This window comes from Mirounga angustirostris, unplaced genomic scaffold (genome assembly GCF_029215605.1).
Source record: "Mirounga angustirostris isolate CCGP_5_RB_7025 unplaced genomic scaffold, mMirAng1.0.hap1 SCAF_2, whole genome shotgun sequence".
NCBI lineage: Eukaryota > Metazoa > Chordata > Mammalia > Carnivora > Phocidae > Mirounga > Mirounga angustirostris.
Window position 1 is genome coordinate 76,684,241 of NW_026991710.1, and position 19,471 is coordinate 76,703,711.

At 36.5% G+C, this 19,471-nt stretch overlaps 1 protein-coding gene across 9 annotated transcripts in view; it reads left to right on the forward strand.

The window, feature by feature from the left end:
- PDLIM5 (PDZ and LIM domain 5) overlaps window positions 1–19,471 on the forward strand; it is a 202,853-nt gene that overhangs the window by 57,799 nt on the left and 125,583 nt on the right. For all 9 annotated transcript variants that reach the window (XM_064584820.1, XM_054508801.2, XM_064584817.1 and 6 more), the window contains exon 3: window positions 5,686–5,837. In XM_064584820.1, coding sequence (XP_064440890.1) covers window positions 5,686–5,837 — 152 coding nt within the window. The remainder of the gene's footprint in view (window positions 1–5,685; window positions 5,838–19,471) is intronic.

Consider the following 19,471-nt stretch of genomic DNA (forward strand, 5'->3'; position numbering starts at 1 on the left):
GGCTCTTCATGTTCTTTAGTTTAAATTGTGTGAATAGAAAACCCAAGTATTGAATACTAAAGATGGTTGGAGATTTAGAAAAGATGTTACTATCAAAACCCAAGATGATTGATATTACTGGCCTCAAAAAACTATAGACAAAAAGGAATTTGTTTGACAGTTTAAATAATTTGAAATATTATATAGATGGTGATGGGCATTTGTTTCCATTTCTGATCATTGATTGAGAAAAGGTTGTGATTAAATACAATTAAGCTCGCTCTATCTATCTGTCTATGAGAGAGAGAGACAGAGCACGACGAGCTGGGGGCAGAGAGGGGCAGAGGGAGAGGGGGAGAGAGAGAATCTTAAACAGGCTCCACACTCAGCACAGAGCCTGATGTGGGGCTCGATCTCACGACCCTGAGATCATGACCTGAGCTGAAATCAAGAGTGGGATGCTTAACCAACGAAGCCACCCAGGTGCCCCACAATTAAGCTCTTCCTAATGCTTGTTAGATAAAGATATCAAGAGGAGTTGTGATATCTCTTTGAAGGTCCTAGGAAAAATATATCACTAACTATCCAAAATGGATTTACTTTGTTCTATTAGAAATGTGGTTTGAGTTTTGACCTTACTTAGACCAGTTCAGCCTAATGATTAATCGAAGACTCTCATTTTCAGATTAGATCCATTTTTCTCTCTTTGATGAATTAAGTATATTTCTACTAGAATTTAGCATATTAAACTGATATGCCACTTTATTGATTTCTTATTTACGATGGTTTAATTAGATATTTTTCTAATACCTACAATATTCAAAGTTCTTAGAGAAGAGCAAATTCTAAAACATGATCTCTGACTTTATAAAGCTTGTTTTAAAGTTGGAAACAGGTTGGTAACAAATTACAGATAGCTCGCAATTCAGGCTTTAGCTTTATTCTAGATTGTAGAAAGCAAGAAGGTATTTGAAATTTTTTTACCCTCTTTTTATAAATAGTTGACATGATTGGAACTCTCTAGTATGAAGTAATAGAGCCACCATTATGGAAATCTGAAGATGGAGGAAAGGGGGAGGAATATGGAGAGTTTGATGATAGGGGGTCTTTAGAAAACTCTTGTGGTACTTAGTAGGCAAGTTCAGGGTGACATGTTGAGTATGGATTAGCATGGGAGAGGAATGGAAGGATAGATACAATTTAGTAATTTCCCTAGATGTTGGTACCTATGGAAGAGGCAGAATTCACAAGGGCTATAGGATTTCTGTGCTCTGCCATCTAAAAATAAGGGTGGCAAAGTAAAAGCAATCCTAAAAGGATAGGTAGTTCTAAGAAGTTGGATTTGGACATCTTGAGACCATGGGCTCTTAGAATCTAGCAGGCAGCTAGAATAAAGGAGTAAGAAAAGTTTTACCTAGTTATGACACTGGATTTGATTAGATTATTTTCTTTCTACATTGTTCATTACCTTTATGTTACTACTGGATGAGAGTATTTAAATTGCTTTTATTGGACACATTTAGAGGAAATGTCCATAGGTTTCAGTTTCTATTTTAAGGCTACCTTAATGTGAGAAATGATGAGGTAATTTAGCTGTGTTCTATTTCTGGTTATCTATCTGCCTGCCTGCCTATCTATCTATCTATCTATCTATCTATCTATCTATCTATCTATCTATCTACCTACCTACCTACCTACCTACCTACCTACCTACCTACCTACCTACCTACCCACCCATTATCTATTTTAATGCTTTACCTAAAATAAAGGTCAAGCATTGGCTAAAATAAAATCTGGGATAAATTATTTGATACTTTCTCTTATCAGGATTCAAATTTCAATTCATTTGCTCAGTTTGGAAGGGAATAGATTTTCCTTTGCTCTATCAATGAAGTCCTTCAGATTTAACTCTTTTTTTAGGATTAGATCTATACCTTTGTGCAGACAGCTCACAGATAAACTTTTATTTATTTTTAATTTTTTAATTTTTATTTTTTTTAAAGATTTTGTTTATTTGTCAGAGAGAGTACAAGCAGGGGGAGCAACTGGCAGAGCAGGCAGAGGGAGAAGAAGGCTCACCGCTGAGCAAGGAGCTTGACACGGGACTCGATCCCAGGACCCTGGGATCATGACCTGAGCCGAAGGCAGCCGCTTAATTAACCAACTGAGCCACCCAGGCATCCCTGATTTTTTTTTTTTTAAAGATTTATTTATTTATTTGAGAGAGAGAGAGCAGGGGGAGGGACAGAGGGAGAAGGAGAATCTAAAGCAGACTCCCTGCTGAGCATGGAGCCTGATGCAGGGCTCGATCTCAGGACCCTGAGATCATGACCTGAGCCAGAACCAAGAGTCAGACGCTCAACGGACTGAGCCACCCAGGTGCCCCAGATAGATAAACTTTTAGGGGCGCCTGGGTGGCTCAGATGGTTAAGCGTCCGCCTTCAGCTCAGGTCATGATCCCAGGGTCCTGGGATCTAGCCCCGCATCGGGCTCCCTGCTCAGTGGGGAGCCTGCTTCTCCCCCTCCCTCTGCTTCTTCCCCTGCTCATGCTCTCTCTCTCTCTATCTCTGTGTCTCAAATGAATTAAAAAAAAAAAAAATCTTAAAAAAACACCTGGAAGGGACCTTTGAGATCATTTAATACAGCCCCTATATTTCTCAAGTTAGTTATCTGAAGTCAAGGAAATAATAATAATAGCTAACATCTATTGAGCTCTTATCTCACCTAATCATTATAACAACCCTATAAATAAATCCCATAGAAAGCAGTGGCATTGCTGGCTTTTAGGAACAGTTTTCTTTGGTTCTCTGCATATGAGAAGAACAGCGCATATTTCTGTTATTAAATTAAGTGGTTTCTTTATATTTAAATTCATAAAAAGAAATAGTGGTTATTAAAAGACAGTTACACCTGTTAATGTTGTAAAACTGTATCTTTTAATAAAAGTAGTTACTGTTGTTTTTAGACTTTTTTCCTACCCTACACAGCTTTTGTATTTTAATAAATATACCTGCCTTTATAGTATTTTAAAATATACTTAATAAATAAAGTTCTATCTTAATTGTTTTTTTCTTGATCCCATGATTGTGAAAACTAGTCCATTTAATTTTTTTGAATTTTGGAACTACTTTGTCAATCATATAATATATAATAAATAGTGTGTATATGTGTACATATATATATATATATATAATATAGCTATGTTGATAAGTGTGCTGTGATTTATATTTTGATCTGCTTTGTTACTCTGGAAATTTTATTTCTTTAGTGTCAACATACTACTAATTTTTCTTGCCCTTAAATATCTTGGCAGCTAAGAGGATTGTTTCTATTAGTGTAAAGATGAAAATAAAATCATGATATACTATGTATGTGATATACTATGTATGTGATAGAGAATATTTCATTTGAAAGTTTTGAAATCTTCTTTTACACTTTGTGTCTGTGAGATTTTGTATAGCTTTGATCAAATAGGTATTTTTTCTTACTAATTTCAAGAATTTTTTTAGTCACTTGATGTATTTTAAAATAAATTTCTAATTATGTAAAATTTTAGTTTTTCCTAATTTCACAGTTTATTTTGTTTTATTTTTTTAATTAAGTAGGCTCCATACGCATCGTGGGGCTCAAACTCACAACCCTGAGATCAAGAGTCCCATGTTCCACCGACTAGCCAGCTAGGCGCACCCCCATTTCACAATTTAAAACAAATGCCAGTGTTAAATAACAAATGTGTGGTATCCATTTATTCAGTATATATTTAGTGAAGATCTGTAGTGTGTCAGGCATACTTCTAGCATTAGGAGAGAGTGGAGAGGAACACAGACATGGGCCCTGTCTCAATGAATCTAATCTTCACCACTATTTTCTTGATTTTAGAGACAGATACTTATTCTCATGTACTAAGATTGGTCTGCCTTGATCATTATTTTTAAGGAAAGAGTTTGACAGCTGATGGTAATCAAAACCTAACCTGACTGAACACTCGTTATCTATTTATTTATTGCTTTGCTTCCAAATTGTGAATTCCAGTACTCAGTTCTTGTTTAGTTTGTGGAGGGATATATTTTTTATTTTATTTTATTTATTTATTTATTTATTATTTATTTATTTATTTATATTTTTTAGAGATTTTATTTATTTGAGAGAGAGACAACAAGCATGAGTGGGGGGAGGAGCAGAGGGAGAGAGGCAGAGGGAAAGGGAGAAGCAGACTCCCTGCTGAGCAGGGAGCCTGACAAGGGGCTCCATCCTTGGACTCTAGGATTATTATGACCTGAGGTAAAGGCAGATGCTTAGCCTGACTGAGCCACCCAGGCGCCCTGGGATATATTTTTTAATCAAGAAGTAATTTTAGGAGCGCCTGGGTGGCTCAGTCGTTAAGCGTCTGCCTTTGGCTCAGGTCATGATCCCAAGGTCCTGGGATCGAGCCCCGCATCGGGCTCCCTACTCCGCGGGAAGCCTGCTTCTCCCTCTCCCACTTCTCCTGCTTGTGTTCCCTCTCTCGCTGTGTCTCTCTCTGTCAAATAAATAAATAAAATCTTTAAAAAAAGAAGTAATTTTAGTAAAATGTTCTCCAAAATATTTAGTTGGTTTTTTTCATTTTTAAAAAAATTGTGGTAATCATAAAAGTTAATCATTTTAACTATTTTTAAGCATACAATTCAGTTGCATTAAGTACAGTTACAGTGTTGTACAACCATCACTACTATCCATTTTCAGAATTTTTTCATCATTCCAAAGAGAAACTGTGTAAAATCCTTTACTTTTAAGTATTTGAGGAATATTGGTTATTTTCTTTTTTGGGTGAAATCTCACTTGTCTTCCAACAACCCAATATTCAGTCAGTGTGATCTACTTACACGTACTGAATTCTGAGCTTGTCATTGAATTAGAATGGTTTCTTTTGATTTGTACTTGTTCCATGTTTCTAGGTATGTATTAAAATTGCATCGTGTTTCATTTTACTGTAATTTTTTATTTGTTTGCTTCTTTTGGAGCAGTGAAATAGATACATATGAACTTTGAAGGAGATCAAACTAAGTTATGTGAACACATAGAAAATTGTTTAGAGAAGGGAAGACAGATTGAGGATTAAAGACTGTGGTACACAAAACCGTCTGACAGTCTCAGACACAACTGGTTTCCTTCCCCTCCTACTAAATGCCTAGAGCAGGAAGCACATCTAGTGTAAAAGATACTTGGGCCTGTGATCTGAAAGAATTCAGTTCCCCAAACACTGGGGAGGAATTGGACTCAACAGGAAAGATTGTAGATCCTCTGTCTGTGTTACTCTTTGTGCTCAAACAAAAATACAGACATTTAAAGAGTTTTAAACATTATTTCGAAAAGAGTTTAAACACCCTATTCACATGACAGGTGTTAAAATGTAGTTTCCTTGGCTCCTTCTCTTCCTCATTCATAACAATCACATGCTACTGTTACACAATAAAGAAATGGAGAAATTATTAGGGAACCTTTTTCAAAAAATTCTTTCAGGTTTTTAGAGAGCAAATAGGAATTTAAGAAAATAAACAAGAAAGTCCTTTGAATTTTAACTTTACCTATTAATCAAGATAACTTTTTAATACTTTGTCTAAAAGTATATTAATATACTTTTAATACAAACAAAAGTATAATTTTCGTCTGTGTTAATTATTCTGTTTTTTAAAGAGTGACATTCCTAATGAAATATATTTATTACAGCTCAAAGATGGCGGCAAAGCATCCCAGGCAAATGTAAGAATAGGCGATGTGGTTCTCAGCATTGACGGAATAAGTGCACATGGAATGACTCATCTTGAAGCCCAGAACAAGATTAAGGGCTGTACAGACTCTTTGAATATGACTCTGCAAAGGTAATTTGCACTTTATTTGCCTCTGAGAGAGAAAACAATACTGAGGAGTGTGTTTTTGTGTATCTGATCTGCGGCGTTAACTAGGAAGTTTCTACTACCATTGTTTCAGGTAGATAAATTAAAAAATATAATGGCTTTTAAATTGAGTAATCGAACAGTATGAAAAATCGGTGAAAGCTTTGGATTATTTCCCCATAAAAAGGCATGTCATTCATGTACTGATAAAAATTGTGTGTACAGTCTTAGAAAAATTTAGGAATTCCTGAAATTTATCAATAGAGTACAGGCTAAAAATTCTTATTTATTAGGGTAAAACTCTTGGCTTTAATATTCTGAGCAGTATATTAGAAGGTATTCTTTTAAGATATGGTTTGGCTATTCTTAGTATGTCTTTTGCCCTTTTTCTCCTGGGTAGAAAAAAATATTTTTACATTTGAAATGCAGATTTTCTGAACTTACTGTTTTTGTTTTTTAAAGTTACTCTGGCCTCAGTTATAGCATAGCTAATCATCTCATTAATTATAATATATCCGGCATTTTGAGCATTTCAACATTTGACCTGCCTTGAAATCATGTGGATTGCTTGGTAAAAATACTGATAGGAATCAGAATATTTGAAAGGATTAAGAAATATAATTTAGTAAGTTCCCTATGATTATTATGAATTCTAAAGTTATAACTACTGTAGTATCTTGGGCCCAAGGGAAGGGAGGTGAAAGGAAATGGGAGAGGGTGACTGAATGATAGCTTTCAACCTTTAAAGTTTATGGGGAACGTAGCTATCACCTATCAGCTGGGTATGGAAGATTTTAAATAAGTCTTATTTTTGATGATTACAAGAGTGTTCTCTATTTCTATAAAATTTGGAAAACACCATTTTCCCCCAAAAAACATCTCAGAGGTTTCTGTAAATTATTGTGTATATTGTTAATTTTTAAGAGGGGAATAACGTTTTTGGTACCCAACGTATTTGGCTACGGAACCTTTTTTTCTTGGAGCCTCTGCTGGGACTATTTAAAGGATATGTACAGGGTAAGTTATGTACTTCTCTGGAAGTGTATCAATTTGATCTTAAAACTGAATAGGAGAAATTTTTATGAACTTAGACTTACAGATTTACTTTGATGTAACCAGTCCCCCCTTCCCAACCTTTTTTTGTGTGTGGCAGGGAGAAATTCCTGTCAGTGGACTGTTCAGTCAACAGTTATTTGTGTTTAAATTTTTATAGCTGTTAGGTATATGGTTTAATGCATATAAAGGAGTCAAAGAGAAAAAAATAACGTTGCTAAAAAGTTCTATTTTTGTAGTGTCCTTTCTGTTCTTTGTACTGAGATCTATAACACAAAATTATTGTTACTAATTAAATGAAAAGTAGTCATTTTTATTTATAGTCGTTCTATTACTGAGCATGAATTTTGAAAGGGTACCATGAAGTCAAGAAGCTTAGATATTAGTTTAGAAGCTTACGTATATCTTATTTTCTTTTGAAAATACTTCTGAGTCCCATAAGAATAGATGAAAACCAGATGATACCTTGTTTGTATACATTTCCAGTTTAAGTAATCTGTTAATGACCCTTTAATAAAGATTCTTTTAAGCTACTTAAATATGAAATTTAACAAACCAAGTCATTCTAAACATTTGGAGATACTGGTTAATCTTGTCTTCATATTTCTGAATATAGATAATCAGGGCCCAAAACAGGAGAGAGAATTTTAGAGTCCCGTTGTTATTCATTGTTATTCTCAAGTTTTGAACACTTGTGTTAAGTAATGTCAACCTGAAAAGAGATTTGCATTTAACAGAATTTATGGTATAACACTGACAATACTACTGGGGCACCTGGGTGGCCTAGTCGGTTGAGCATCTGTCTTGATTTCAGCTCAGGTCATGATCTCAGGGTCATGAGATCGAGCCCTGCATAGTGCTCTGCGCTGTGTGTGGAGCCTGCCTAAGATTCTCTCCTTTCCACTCCCTCTACCCTGCCCCCCCACTTTCTCTCGTGTGAGTGCTCTCTCTCTCTCTCTCTCAAAAAAAAAAAAAAAAGAAGGGCGCCTGCGTGGCTCAGTTGGTTAAGCGACTGCCTTCAGCTCAGGTCATGATCCCAGGGTCCTGGGATCAAGTCCCGCATCGGGCTCCCTGCTCTGCGGGGAGCCTGCTTCTCCCTCTCCCACTCCCCCTGCTTGTGTTCCCTCTCTCGCTGTGTCTCTCTCTGTCAAATAAATAAATAAAATCTTTAAAAATAAAAAAAATAAAATAAAAAAAAAGCCCTAAAACATAAACAATACTACTGAAGAAATATTTTTTGCCTTTCAAGGAAAAAAATAAAACTTTGAAGAGTTAGTTTCAATCTTTCCCTATACTAAGTTGCTTCTCTTCCTAAGTTCTCTCTCCTATGGAAGCAAATATTTTTCTTCCACTTATTTCTGAATTTGACAACGGCATCCTTAATTGGCCTCCTGTTACCTTACCCTTTTTATTCCATCTATTACCAACCAGACTGTTTTGTAGTCTCCTTCCAAACTGAATGACCTATAACAGTATTTGTGCTGTGTAACTCTTTTCTTCTTAAACATGTACTTTTCTTCGTGAATATGTAGTACTTCCCTTTACAGACTTGTCGTAGTTCAGTTTCCCTGGAAGCAGAACCTGAGATAGAATTCATGTACAAGTAATATATCAAGAGAGGTCCTTGAAATGTTACAACAAAGTGAGGGAAGCAGGATTGGGAAGAAGAAACTGAGAGGATGTGGTTTCAGGGGTATCTAGCCTCAGCTTGATCCAGGAGGTAACTTCGGTACAAAATTGTACCACAGGGGCTGTCTTGCCTTGAGGCAAGGGAACAGGGCTTTTGTCCCTCTTCTCTTGCATTTGTTAGTCACTGGCCATCAGCTGTCCTGGAAATGGATGTGTGCGGATATGTGTGCATGTACATGCAGGGTGGGGGGAAGGAGGTAGCTTCTGTTGCTTACACAGGAAGTTGCTGGTGTGAACCTTTAGAGTTTCGTGAGTGGCTGGACCAACCTGGTAGAAGGGTTTCAGGGGACCCAGGCTGGGTACAGCATGTGCTATGAGATTCCATCCAGACTTGGGTCTGCTTGCTCAAAGGATCAGGTTCCCTGTGATTTAGACTCAAATTGTCCTCCCCAGATTATCACTACTTATCAGTGAGTACTATCATTTTATTTAAGTTTCCTACAGTCCCTCACCTGCCTGTCCGTCCTCTTATGAAATTCATTTCATCTGAGAGGCCTACTCACCTCTTCGCTGCCAGCACAAGCCTCTACATCCACAAAGCCTATGTTGAACCTCATTGTCTACCTGTTGTCTTTTCTTACTTTTGCAACTCATTCATTTTTTCCCCCTCTGAACTCCTATGACAAGTTTATACCATTTGATTCAGAATTTAATTATGTGCTAGGTATAACCAGGAATAACAAGGCAAATTCCATGAGTCATGCAAATAAACCTAATTAGTTAATAGTCATACCTAATACTGTCCATGTATAGTATAGTATAATAATCACTCCATGTATATTAGTTCTGCTTCTCCAGCTAGACTCCTTGAAAGCAAAGACCATGTTTTTTGCATGATCTGTGTTTAACAACATCTTGTATAGTTTTATGTTCTTAATGTCTAATTAATATTTGATGGGTACCAGCATTAATTCCCAAACTTGGAATCACTTACTTATTTCACAAGTAGTTTTTGAGCTTTTAGTATGTGCCAAGCACTGTTTTAGATGCTGAGGACATGCAGTGAGCAAAACAGACAAAAATCTCTGCCTCACAGTGCTTGCCTTTTATCGAGCAGAGATAGACAGTAAAGAAGTAAGTAAAAGCATGTATTATATCCCATGGTGCTAAGTGGTATGGCGAAGAATAGAGCACGTAAGGGAGATAGGCAGTGCAGGGGTAGGGAATTGCAAGTTAAAATAGAGTGGCCAGAAAAGCTTCGGTGAGAAGGTTATTGGATATGTGGGTCATGCGTGTCCTAGGCAGAGGGAAGAAGTGGCACAGTGGCCTGATAGGGAGTCCAGTAGGCCTGGAGCAGAGTGAGTGAAGGTGCGGTGAGTGAAGGTAAGAGGTGAGGTCAGAGAGGTAGCAGGAAGTGGCTTGAGATGGGACAGAACTTGTAGAGCCTTGTGGGTCACTATAATGTTTGTAATCAAATTTAAGTTTTCCTGGACCTAAAAAAATTTGTGAGACAGCCTTGAAGAGTTGTAGCTGCCCGGCCAGATCTACAGCAAGGTCTGGGAGAGAAATGACTTCATTATTGGAAGGAGGGGCTAGGAGGAGGAGCAGATCAAGCTTCTCCCTACGTCTTGGTAGTGGTGGCACTGCCTTTTCCTTCTAGCACTGTCAGAAACACTGCCACTTTTGCAGAGTTTTGCTCACCTCCACCCAGGAATCCTGAGGGGGAGAAGATAAGAGAAAAGCCATTTTTGTTTTTGAAATGAAAGTTACCAGCAATTTTGTTTTGTGAATTTTTTTTGCACTAAGTATTATTGATATGTATCAACTCATTAAATAAATATATAGTATATACACTTAATTGATTTCTTCTTTAGGCCTACCCTCAATATCTGAAAACAGGGTTTAGATAAGAAAAAGTAAGATAAAGATGCTTGCTTATGATTAAGGTTGTTTTGTAATTGTTTTTTTCTACCTAGTCTAATTTGGGGGTATTTAATAAAGCAAACATATTATCTCTCTGCGATATCCTAAAAAGATAAGACTTGATTCACTGTGTTCTGGGTATCTAATGAATATGGAGGTGTGGAAAATTTCATTTTAATCTGTCTTTTATCCTTGGAGTAGGATTGGAAGTTTCTTTCTTTCTTTCTTTCTTTCTTTCTTTCTTTCTTTCTTTCTTTCTTTCTTTTCTTTTCTTTTCTTTTCTTTTCTTTTCTTTTCTTTTCTTTCTTTTCTTTCTTTCCTTTCTTTCTTTTCTTTCTTTCTTTTTTTTTCCTCCTGCAGCTGCAACTGATTCTGAGTACAACTGGACAATGAAAAATTCTATTTGAAATTATTTTTCCTCTTGGTGAAATTAGGCAAATAGCAGTATCCTTATTTTTAAATATCAATTGCATTTTGCCTATACTTTTATCCAAGTCAGAGTGGATCATTTTTAAAGTTGTATTTCAGTTAACAAAAGAAGAAAATTACTTTCTGAAGCTTTGATGTCGAGTAACTATTAACTAACTACATTAGAATTGGATTCTATGAATAAGATTTTTAACTGTTTCATTTTATTTCAGTAGTTTTCTGCATAACATGGATATAACACAGATAAACTTGCTACTAACTTACTGTATGAATTGAGGGAAGTCACTAAACTTCTGGTAGTTAATTTTCTTGACTATAAAATGAGGTCATGGGTGATTTCTAAGTTCCCTTAAATTCTGGTTCTTGTTCTGATTTTTCAGCTGTAAATGGGTAAGTTCCCTAGAGCTTGCTATTAGATCAAACTTAGGTTTGCTTATTTTGGCTGAGAGAATCAGGAAATTGGACTTTCTTCATTGGAATTATCTTAAACTGTGCCAGGTTAGCAAAGTGACTTGTACTGTTCTGCTGACTTTAAGGTGAAAGGTAGGTCAGATGGATATTCAAATGGCATTTAATCATAAAAAATATTTTATATATTTGTCCTTATTTTATATTTTTAAATTAATCCTCTCAGAATCACAGAAAAAATATATATGTATAGCTTTTCTAATCTTCTTTGTTTTTTACATTACTGGTAGTGACAGGTCTGTGATTTGTTTTTTTGTTCCTTAGGCTTCATTTAGTGTATAATGTATTATGATTGGAAGTGAAAGATCTAAAAGGATTGAGTTTTGAAAAATATTGATGTACTCTCTTTCTACCTCCCCCTCCTACCACCCCCTTCTTCCTCATCCTTCAAACAACAACAACAGAAAAATTGTCAGATGTCCAGTAACTACTACTAATGAATGACAGATTGGAATAATTTAATAGGTTCATTGAATTACAAGAAAAAAGAAAAAAGTAGCTGTTTTACCAGACCAAAGCTATTAGCCATCTTTTGTTTCATTTTAACAGATTGCTTAACATTTTATTACTGTTAGCTTTATGGATTCCACTCTGCTCTTTCACTAAGAGCATAGAGGCAGGATGTTAGAAAGTATTTTTTTTTTTAATCAAAATTTTCAGTTCTCTGGGATATTTGAATTTTTGTGAGTTAGAAGACATTTTAGTTGGATTGTCTTTTAATTGGAGTTGCACATTGATATTCACATGCTTTTCTAATTTCTGTTCTGCAGTTTAGCTTTTACTGTTTTTTGTTTGCTTGTTTGCGTTGGTTTTAGTTTTGTTTTTTAATTCTTAAGTGCAAGGATGACTCTTTTTCAGAAGGACTGAGTCTGATCACATCATCCCCGCCCGCACCATTAAAATTAGCAGTGCTGCTTAGGAAAGGGGAAGAAGACAAGCATGCATGGACATCTCTTTTTTGCAGTCCTTTTCACAAATATGATTTAGACTCAAATTATCCTCCCCAGATCATCACTACCACATCCGTTTTTCAGATGAGTACATTATGGCTTCAAGCGTTTACGTGATTTGCCTAACAAATCCAGGTCAGTTCAAAGCCTGTGCCCTCCCACGTTCTTTGTTGTAGCGGTGGACTTAATGACTCTAGTATCCTAATAAAATTTGATAAGACAGGATAGTAACACAGGAGGGGTAACTTTTTGACTCTTTTACTTCTGAGCAATCGCATCTCTCTGTCCAAAACGTACTTTTCATTTGCATTCTCACCTGTCAGTATTCTGTAAGCAATATTATACCTAAATTATTTTCTGTGTGTTTCATAGACCCTATATATTAGAATGAAAGGAAAGAAAAAAAAGGGAGGCTAAATAGATTGGTGCACCACTGGATGAGAGCCTTTATTTGAATACTGGCTCGTGTATATGGTTGTGGGTCCTAATTCAGAATGTGATATTTCAGTGTTCCCTCCTAAATTTGTAACCTTGTGGACTGTATTTGCTAATTTATTTCTGTATTAAAGTTTGAAGACTTAGTTCTTGAGCAGGCTTCTACCTGTGTATTCCATGAGTAACTAAAGATTCGGGAATTAAAAAAAAATATATATTTTCAGGAATTTTTAGGGCTCTTTATGATACTCACTGGAAAAGAAACCGTAACTGTCAGCAAATCAGTCAGCAGGCATAGAAGGGAAATATTTATCTTATATCCCTTTTTCCCTTCAGTTCAGTAGGGATAAAGATTGTTGAAACTGAACTTGAAGGCTCAAGTTAGTTCATTTTTTTTGACGGTCTGTAGCAATTTGACAACAGATTTGGTAAATATAGGTTAATCAGAGTGTATTTTGCATTTTGAAACTCTTCCCTTTGAACTTTGTATCTTGAAAGTTGTGGTTATTTCTTAACAATAAAAATGTTATTTATTCCTGTGAAGGAAAAATTATTTCAATCTGTAATCCTTTGGGAAACCAATCCTAGGAAATAATACATTTAAAGACCTGTTTAATTATAAAGCTTTATTGAAAAATTTTAGTATGTAGAATTGTTTGTATGTGCCGAATTTTTTTTTAAAAGGCCATGAAACAGATAGAAAGGGGAATGGTAATAACACTGGCTTTGACATTAGGCAAACTTGGGGCAAACCTTGGTTCTACCACTTTCTGGGTGTGTAACCTTAGGCAAGTTATGTGACTGAATTTCAGTCAGCCATTTGTTATTGGGCATAGTAATAACTGCTGTCTAGGGCTCTTATAAAGGTTAAGCAAATTAGCATATGTAAAGAGCCAAGGGCACAGTAGAGGTAAGTTTCTCTTCCTTCTTTCCTCATGGTAAGTATTAATATAGTATCTGTTTTACAGATGCTTCTTGGAGATCATATTTATTTTGTTTCTTAGCAACCAAATGGGTGTGACTGGAAGGAAACGGAGAGAATGAGAGGGTAATCGGGTAGGTAGGTATGTGAGAAAGTCAGAAAGATCATCTTACAAGTTAGAAGAAAGCATTTTTTAGTCAAGTGAGTGATTTTTGATCATACAGTTGTAATTAAAGCTTTTGAAAACAATGGAATGGATACAATCATGTTTACTGCCAGCTGACGACTGCTTTGGTTCAAAATTATTGCCTTAACCAGTAATTTACGGCAGCGAAGAGAAACCAGTACACACCTAGCCTTGTTTATTCTGCTAATGCCTCTTGTTCTCCTTAGAGGAACAGTGTAGATACAATTCTTTTTCACTGTGCCTTAAGTCAGAAAGACAAACAAAAAAATGAGTTTTTTAAATCTCTCTCGCCCATCCAAATTCATACGTACTGCCTGTAATTTCCCGAGTAACATATTAAAATCAAGTTAAATTACTAACTTTTGGACTGTGTTTTTATGATACTTTCAGAAATCATTTTTTATAACCTTTTATAACATTAATTACTCAAGTTCAGTTGAAAGATCTCATAATGTTCCAAATTTTTAAAAATTGGACTTTTCCTCAGGTTTGCATTATGACTAGCAGCCATAAGGGGTAGACAGATATAAAGAGAGTGATTTATGATCTGCTGTTAAGGAATTTGTATCTATTCGTTGGGCTAAGAAGAGACAGGAAGTGCCACAGGGCTACAGGGATCCCATTGAAAGCTGAAACTTGGGCTAGGCTTTTAGGTGGGCATGTTGACCAGTTGGAAATAGAGATAAGAATAAAAGGAAAGGTAGATGAGAATAGTGCTTTGCAGGCCCTAGACACTGAGGTATTATTAAAAGTTTTGACCCGAAAAGTGACATTTTCAGAATAATATTTAGTGAGACTGCTTGGAAGAAGGTGGAGAGACACACAGAGGCGGGGAGACTGGTTAGGCAAGTATTGCAGTAACTTGGCTACATGAGGGCTTGAAATGTAAAACAGGATAAATGAGAGAAATTAGAACTTGAAGAGTAATTCTAAAAGTCACAGTAGTGGGGTGATACGAGGAAAGAGGGAAGAGCGACCCGTGGTCCAGATTGTTAGCCTGCTGGACCCATGCTTTGTTCTCCCTTTCCTTCCCCCTACTAGTCTACTTACTGGAGCCTAGCTTCTGCTCCTGTCATGTCACTCACTGAAAGTGCTGCACACTTGGATGTCTCACAGACTCTTCCATCTTTTTAACACGGTCAGAACTGAGCTTACACCTTATCTCACCCATTTGCATTGCTTGCTGCACTGATCTTGGTGAATGGCCCACCATCCACCCTATTACCCAGATCAGAAACTCATTCCTTGTCTGAACCTCCCACATTCTTCTCTAACCACCTGTTGAGTCACATTTGTATATATCTCTGGACAGACTGTGAAGAGAGTAGAATAAATTGGCATGGCCCCAGGGTATGGTGGTGGCAGAGGCACAGCACCTAGTCATAAGGCCTAGATCTTAAAAGGAAATGTTTAAGTTCCATTTGTTTAGCATGTACTAATGGAACACTTGCTATGCTGATCACTGAGGATAAGAAGGAAGTCCTCATACCTGCCCTCAAGGAGCTCAATGTGTGGGGATCTGGTTTCTAACCTTAAATAAGGACCTTTTTTTTTTAATGTCAAATATTTTATGGGCACCCTTTCCCCTGTCACATTAAGGTAACAGTTGTATTTTTAGTAATTGCAGATTTCACAAATTTTGTATTCAGATAATTGTATTTTTAGTAATTGCAGATTTTATATTGCAGTTTTAAATGAAGAGGAAGATTTTTTACATTTATGTACGAGAATCTACGTTTATTTAAAAATCAAAATGCATGCACGATTTAAGCAGACTTTAAGCTTTTAGTGCTTAGTACACAGATGAATTCATGGCTCACCTGTGAGAACTTAAATCTGTGTGCCAGTTACCCCCAGCTGCTTTAAGTGTGGTTCATAGACTGGGAACCACTGGCCAAAAAAAATTTTAAGTTATCTGAAAGGAGATAGAGAGTCCTAAGCAGAGACATCTGGGAACGTGAGTCTGAAGAGACACAGCATGAGGATGGGGAGGGAAACAGAGACAGAAAGACATACACAGTAGGACAGTTGACGGAGCACAGTAACCCGAGAAGATTCTCCTGGTCACATTGGCTGTATTACCAGATAAGAAGGATGATGATTCTACCACATTGGATTCTACCAAATTAAGCTTCGTTATCATTTTAAGAAAGAAATAAGCTTAATTTCAGAGTTTTAAAATGAGAAACATTTTGTATGAAAAGCAATAGCTGACTAAGATATAATGTGCACACTGATTAAGTGGCAAGAAGACCAAACTCTTGAAGGACAGAAATAATTTTTTTTTTGAAGATTTTATTTATTTATTTGACAGAGACAGAGAGAAACAGTGAGAGAGGGAACACAAGCAGGGGGAGTGGGAGAGGAAGAAGCAGGCTTCCCGCTGAGCAGAGAGCCCAATGCGGGGCTTGATCCCAGGACCCTGGGATCATGACCTGAGCCGAAGGCAGACGCTTAAGGACTGAGCCACCCAGGCCCCCCCAGAAATAATATTCTGTTTATTACATACTCCAGTGCCTACTACTGTGGCTTGGACTTAGAAAATTCTCAAAAAATATTTATTGCCTTTCATTGTAGAGAATGCTGCCTTTTAAGTTATAGTAATTTTTGCTACTTTTGCTTGATAAATTTAGACATAATTCTTAAGCTGTTAGTGAGATAGAGTGACAACCTGGTCATTCTTGTGTATTTAATGGCAGCAGTCTCCTTGGGGTTCCAAATAAACATTTTTGTCCATAGATCTTTTGAAGGATTGAAATTCGAGTCATTCCCAATTGTTTCCAGTGGCTGTTGTTGCTATTAAGCTCTCAAAGATTGAAATAGCTTAGGCTGTATGTGAGTTGAAAAGTAAACGGGAGTGATTGGAACTGGAGTGATTGGTTGTGCAAAACACAGATGTGGCAGATTATTTATACTGTCAAACTTTGCAGTTTACTTTTTCTTTAACGTATTTTAAAGCCTGCATTTTCACAGTAAACTAGATTTATACATAGGTTTTTTTTTTTTTTTTTTTTTGAGAGAGTAGGAGAATCTCAAGCAGGCTCCATGCCCAGAGTGGAGCCCGCCACAGGGCTGCATCACACAACCCTGAGATCATGTCCTGAGCTGAAATCAAGAGTTGAACACTTGGGGCACCTGGATGGCTCAGTCGTTAAGCGTCTGACTTCGGCTCAGATCATGATCGCAGACTCCTAGGATGGAGCCCTGCATCGAGCCCTGCATCGGGCTCCCTGCTCAGCGGAAAGCCTGCTTCTCCCTCTCCCACTCCCCCTGCTTGTGTTCCTGCTCTTGCTAACTTTCTCTCTCTCTGTCAAATATATAAATAAAATCTTAAAAAAAAAAAAGGAGGTGGACTCTTAACCGACTGAGCCACCCAGGTGCCCCTATTCACAGGTTTCTAAATGTTACTAGTCCTAGTAATTTTTTTTTAACCAGCCATGATCCCTTATTAACAGTCTTTCTCTGCAATTTAAATGCATAGGAAGAATAGTCCTTCATTCATCTATTTTTGTGTGTGTATGAATTTTAATTTCTCTAGTAATACAGCAAGAGTTTATTTCTGTATTGTAGTAAAAATCCATAGATGATAATCCTGAATTCAGTGACCTCTCTTACAATTGAGTCTGCCTTTATTTGACTGTTCTGGCTGAAGTTTAATAGCACTGTTTTCCTGTGTAATTCATCCTGTTACAGTGAATATGAGGGACTTTCCAGACTCTTGTTTTACTGGAATTATGTTATATAGACTCTGCTTTGAAATAGTGGATTATTTATTATTCTAGAATGTTTTTGTTATCCTAAGATTATGTCTGGTTACCAAATTATTCTTAAAACTAAGAAAAGTATTTTTGTATTTGAAAGATAAGCTAGTTAACTGCCTATTTCAAAGTAGAATTTTAATCTCTGACACACTGAAATATACAATATCTCTTCCCCAGATTTCATAGATTCTATAATATTCATGTAGATTTCATTTTCTTAGGAGGAGCCTGTTTGCTCTTAGTGAGCCAAAGAATTGTCTCCAAGGGATCAAAGCAAATTGCTCCTTTACTGAAACTTGATTGTGCTGTTTTTCATTTGTTTGCATGTAATTTTTATTGCTATATAATATTTGCAGTTGAAATTATTTTAGTATTATGCAGAAAAAAGTTTCTTTTTTATCTAGTCCTTTAAAGAAGCTTAATAGGTTATAACAATATTCATGTTTCCAAGAACTTTAGATAATAATTTTTGTTCTGAGATATCTGATATAAAAAGTGTTAAGGTTGCTAGGGAAGTAACTTTGGTCTTGTTTCTTAGCACACAGGAGGGATTTGGTAAGTAAAGCGTATTAAAGAAAAAGAAGCTAGCATTTTATTTTATTTATTTATTTTTTAAAATTTTTATTTATTTGTGAGAGAGGGAGAGCAGGAACAGGGGGAGGAGGAGGGGTAGGGGCAGAGGAAGAGGGAGAAGCAGATGCTCTGCTGAGCAGGGAGCCCGATGTGGGGCTCCATCCCAGGAACCTGAGATCATGACCTGAGCTGAAGTCAGACGTTTAACCGACTGAGCCACCCTGGCACCCCTAAAGAAGCTAGCATTTTAAATTCTTACTTTTAACAAGTTACTGAGCTAGGAACTTAATATACTTTAGTCATTTAATCTTCATAGCAATTGTTGTGATAGATATTATAACCCCAGTTTACACAGAGGGTAAGTACCATACTTCAAATTCACACAACTTGTATGTAAATAAGCCAGAATTCAAGCTCAGGTCTGTTTCCTTCCTAATATAATGATTGTTCTACAACATCACACAGTCCTTTTAAAAAAAGGAATTAAGAAAATATTCTTATTGTATAGTCATCATAACACCTACTGCCTAAATGTGCATTTTACTCTTCCAAATACACCCAGTAAGAATTTTTGCCATTAAATTTGTTCCGTAGGAGACCGAGAAAGAGGCATTTATGGAGACTTTTGTTTGATATTCCAGTAATTTCAAATTCCATGGAAAATATTAGCAAGAAGTCAGTGCTCTTTGAAAAATTTGTGTTTTTAGAAGCTCACAAAATATTCTGGCGGTAATATTACCTCATTCATTCCTTTAGCAGCTCCATATGCATTCTCTGGAATAATATCTTCATCTGTGAAATAGTTTTTCAGTTGAATCAAAATGCATGGATAAGTTCAAGTATAGAGAACAGACTTCCTAGATTTGTAGCGTTTTAGTGACTCAGCTCAAGTTGTCAACCAGTAGAACTCTTAGTCCACCTTCACCATTTGTCTCTATGAATGCTTCAGAGTTTCTTTTTGATCTGTTTTTAAAAATGCCTGCAGTGACAACTCTGTGACAGTGGTGACACTGGGATTGGAGTTGTGTAGCAAAGGACAAACAGGGGGACAGACAAGTGTTAGCCCAGCAGCTCAGCTTGATCAACCCATGTGCCTGTTTGCTCTACTCTATTCTTTGTCTATTTGGTGCTTTGTTTACAGTGTTCTCTTAGGTGTCTTATCAGTATCTTATGCTGAGTGTGGGCAATATGCTGGATTTAGTAGTAAATTGGTTTTACCAAACACCATCACTGTTATAGTAGCCAACATGTATCCTGTTTTCTCTAACCTTTTCTCCTACTTTCTTTAC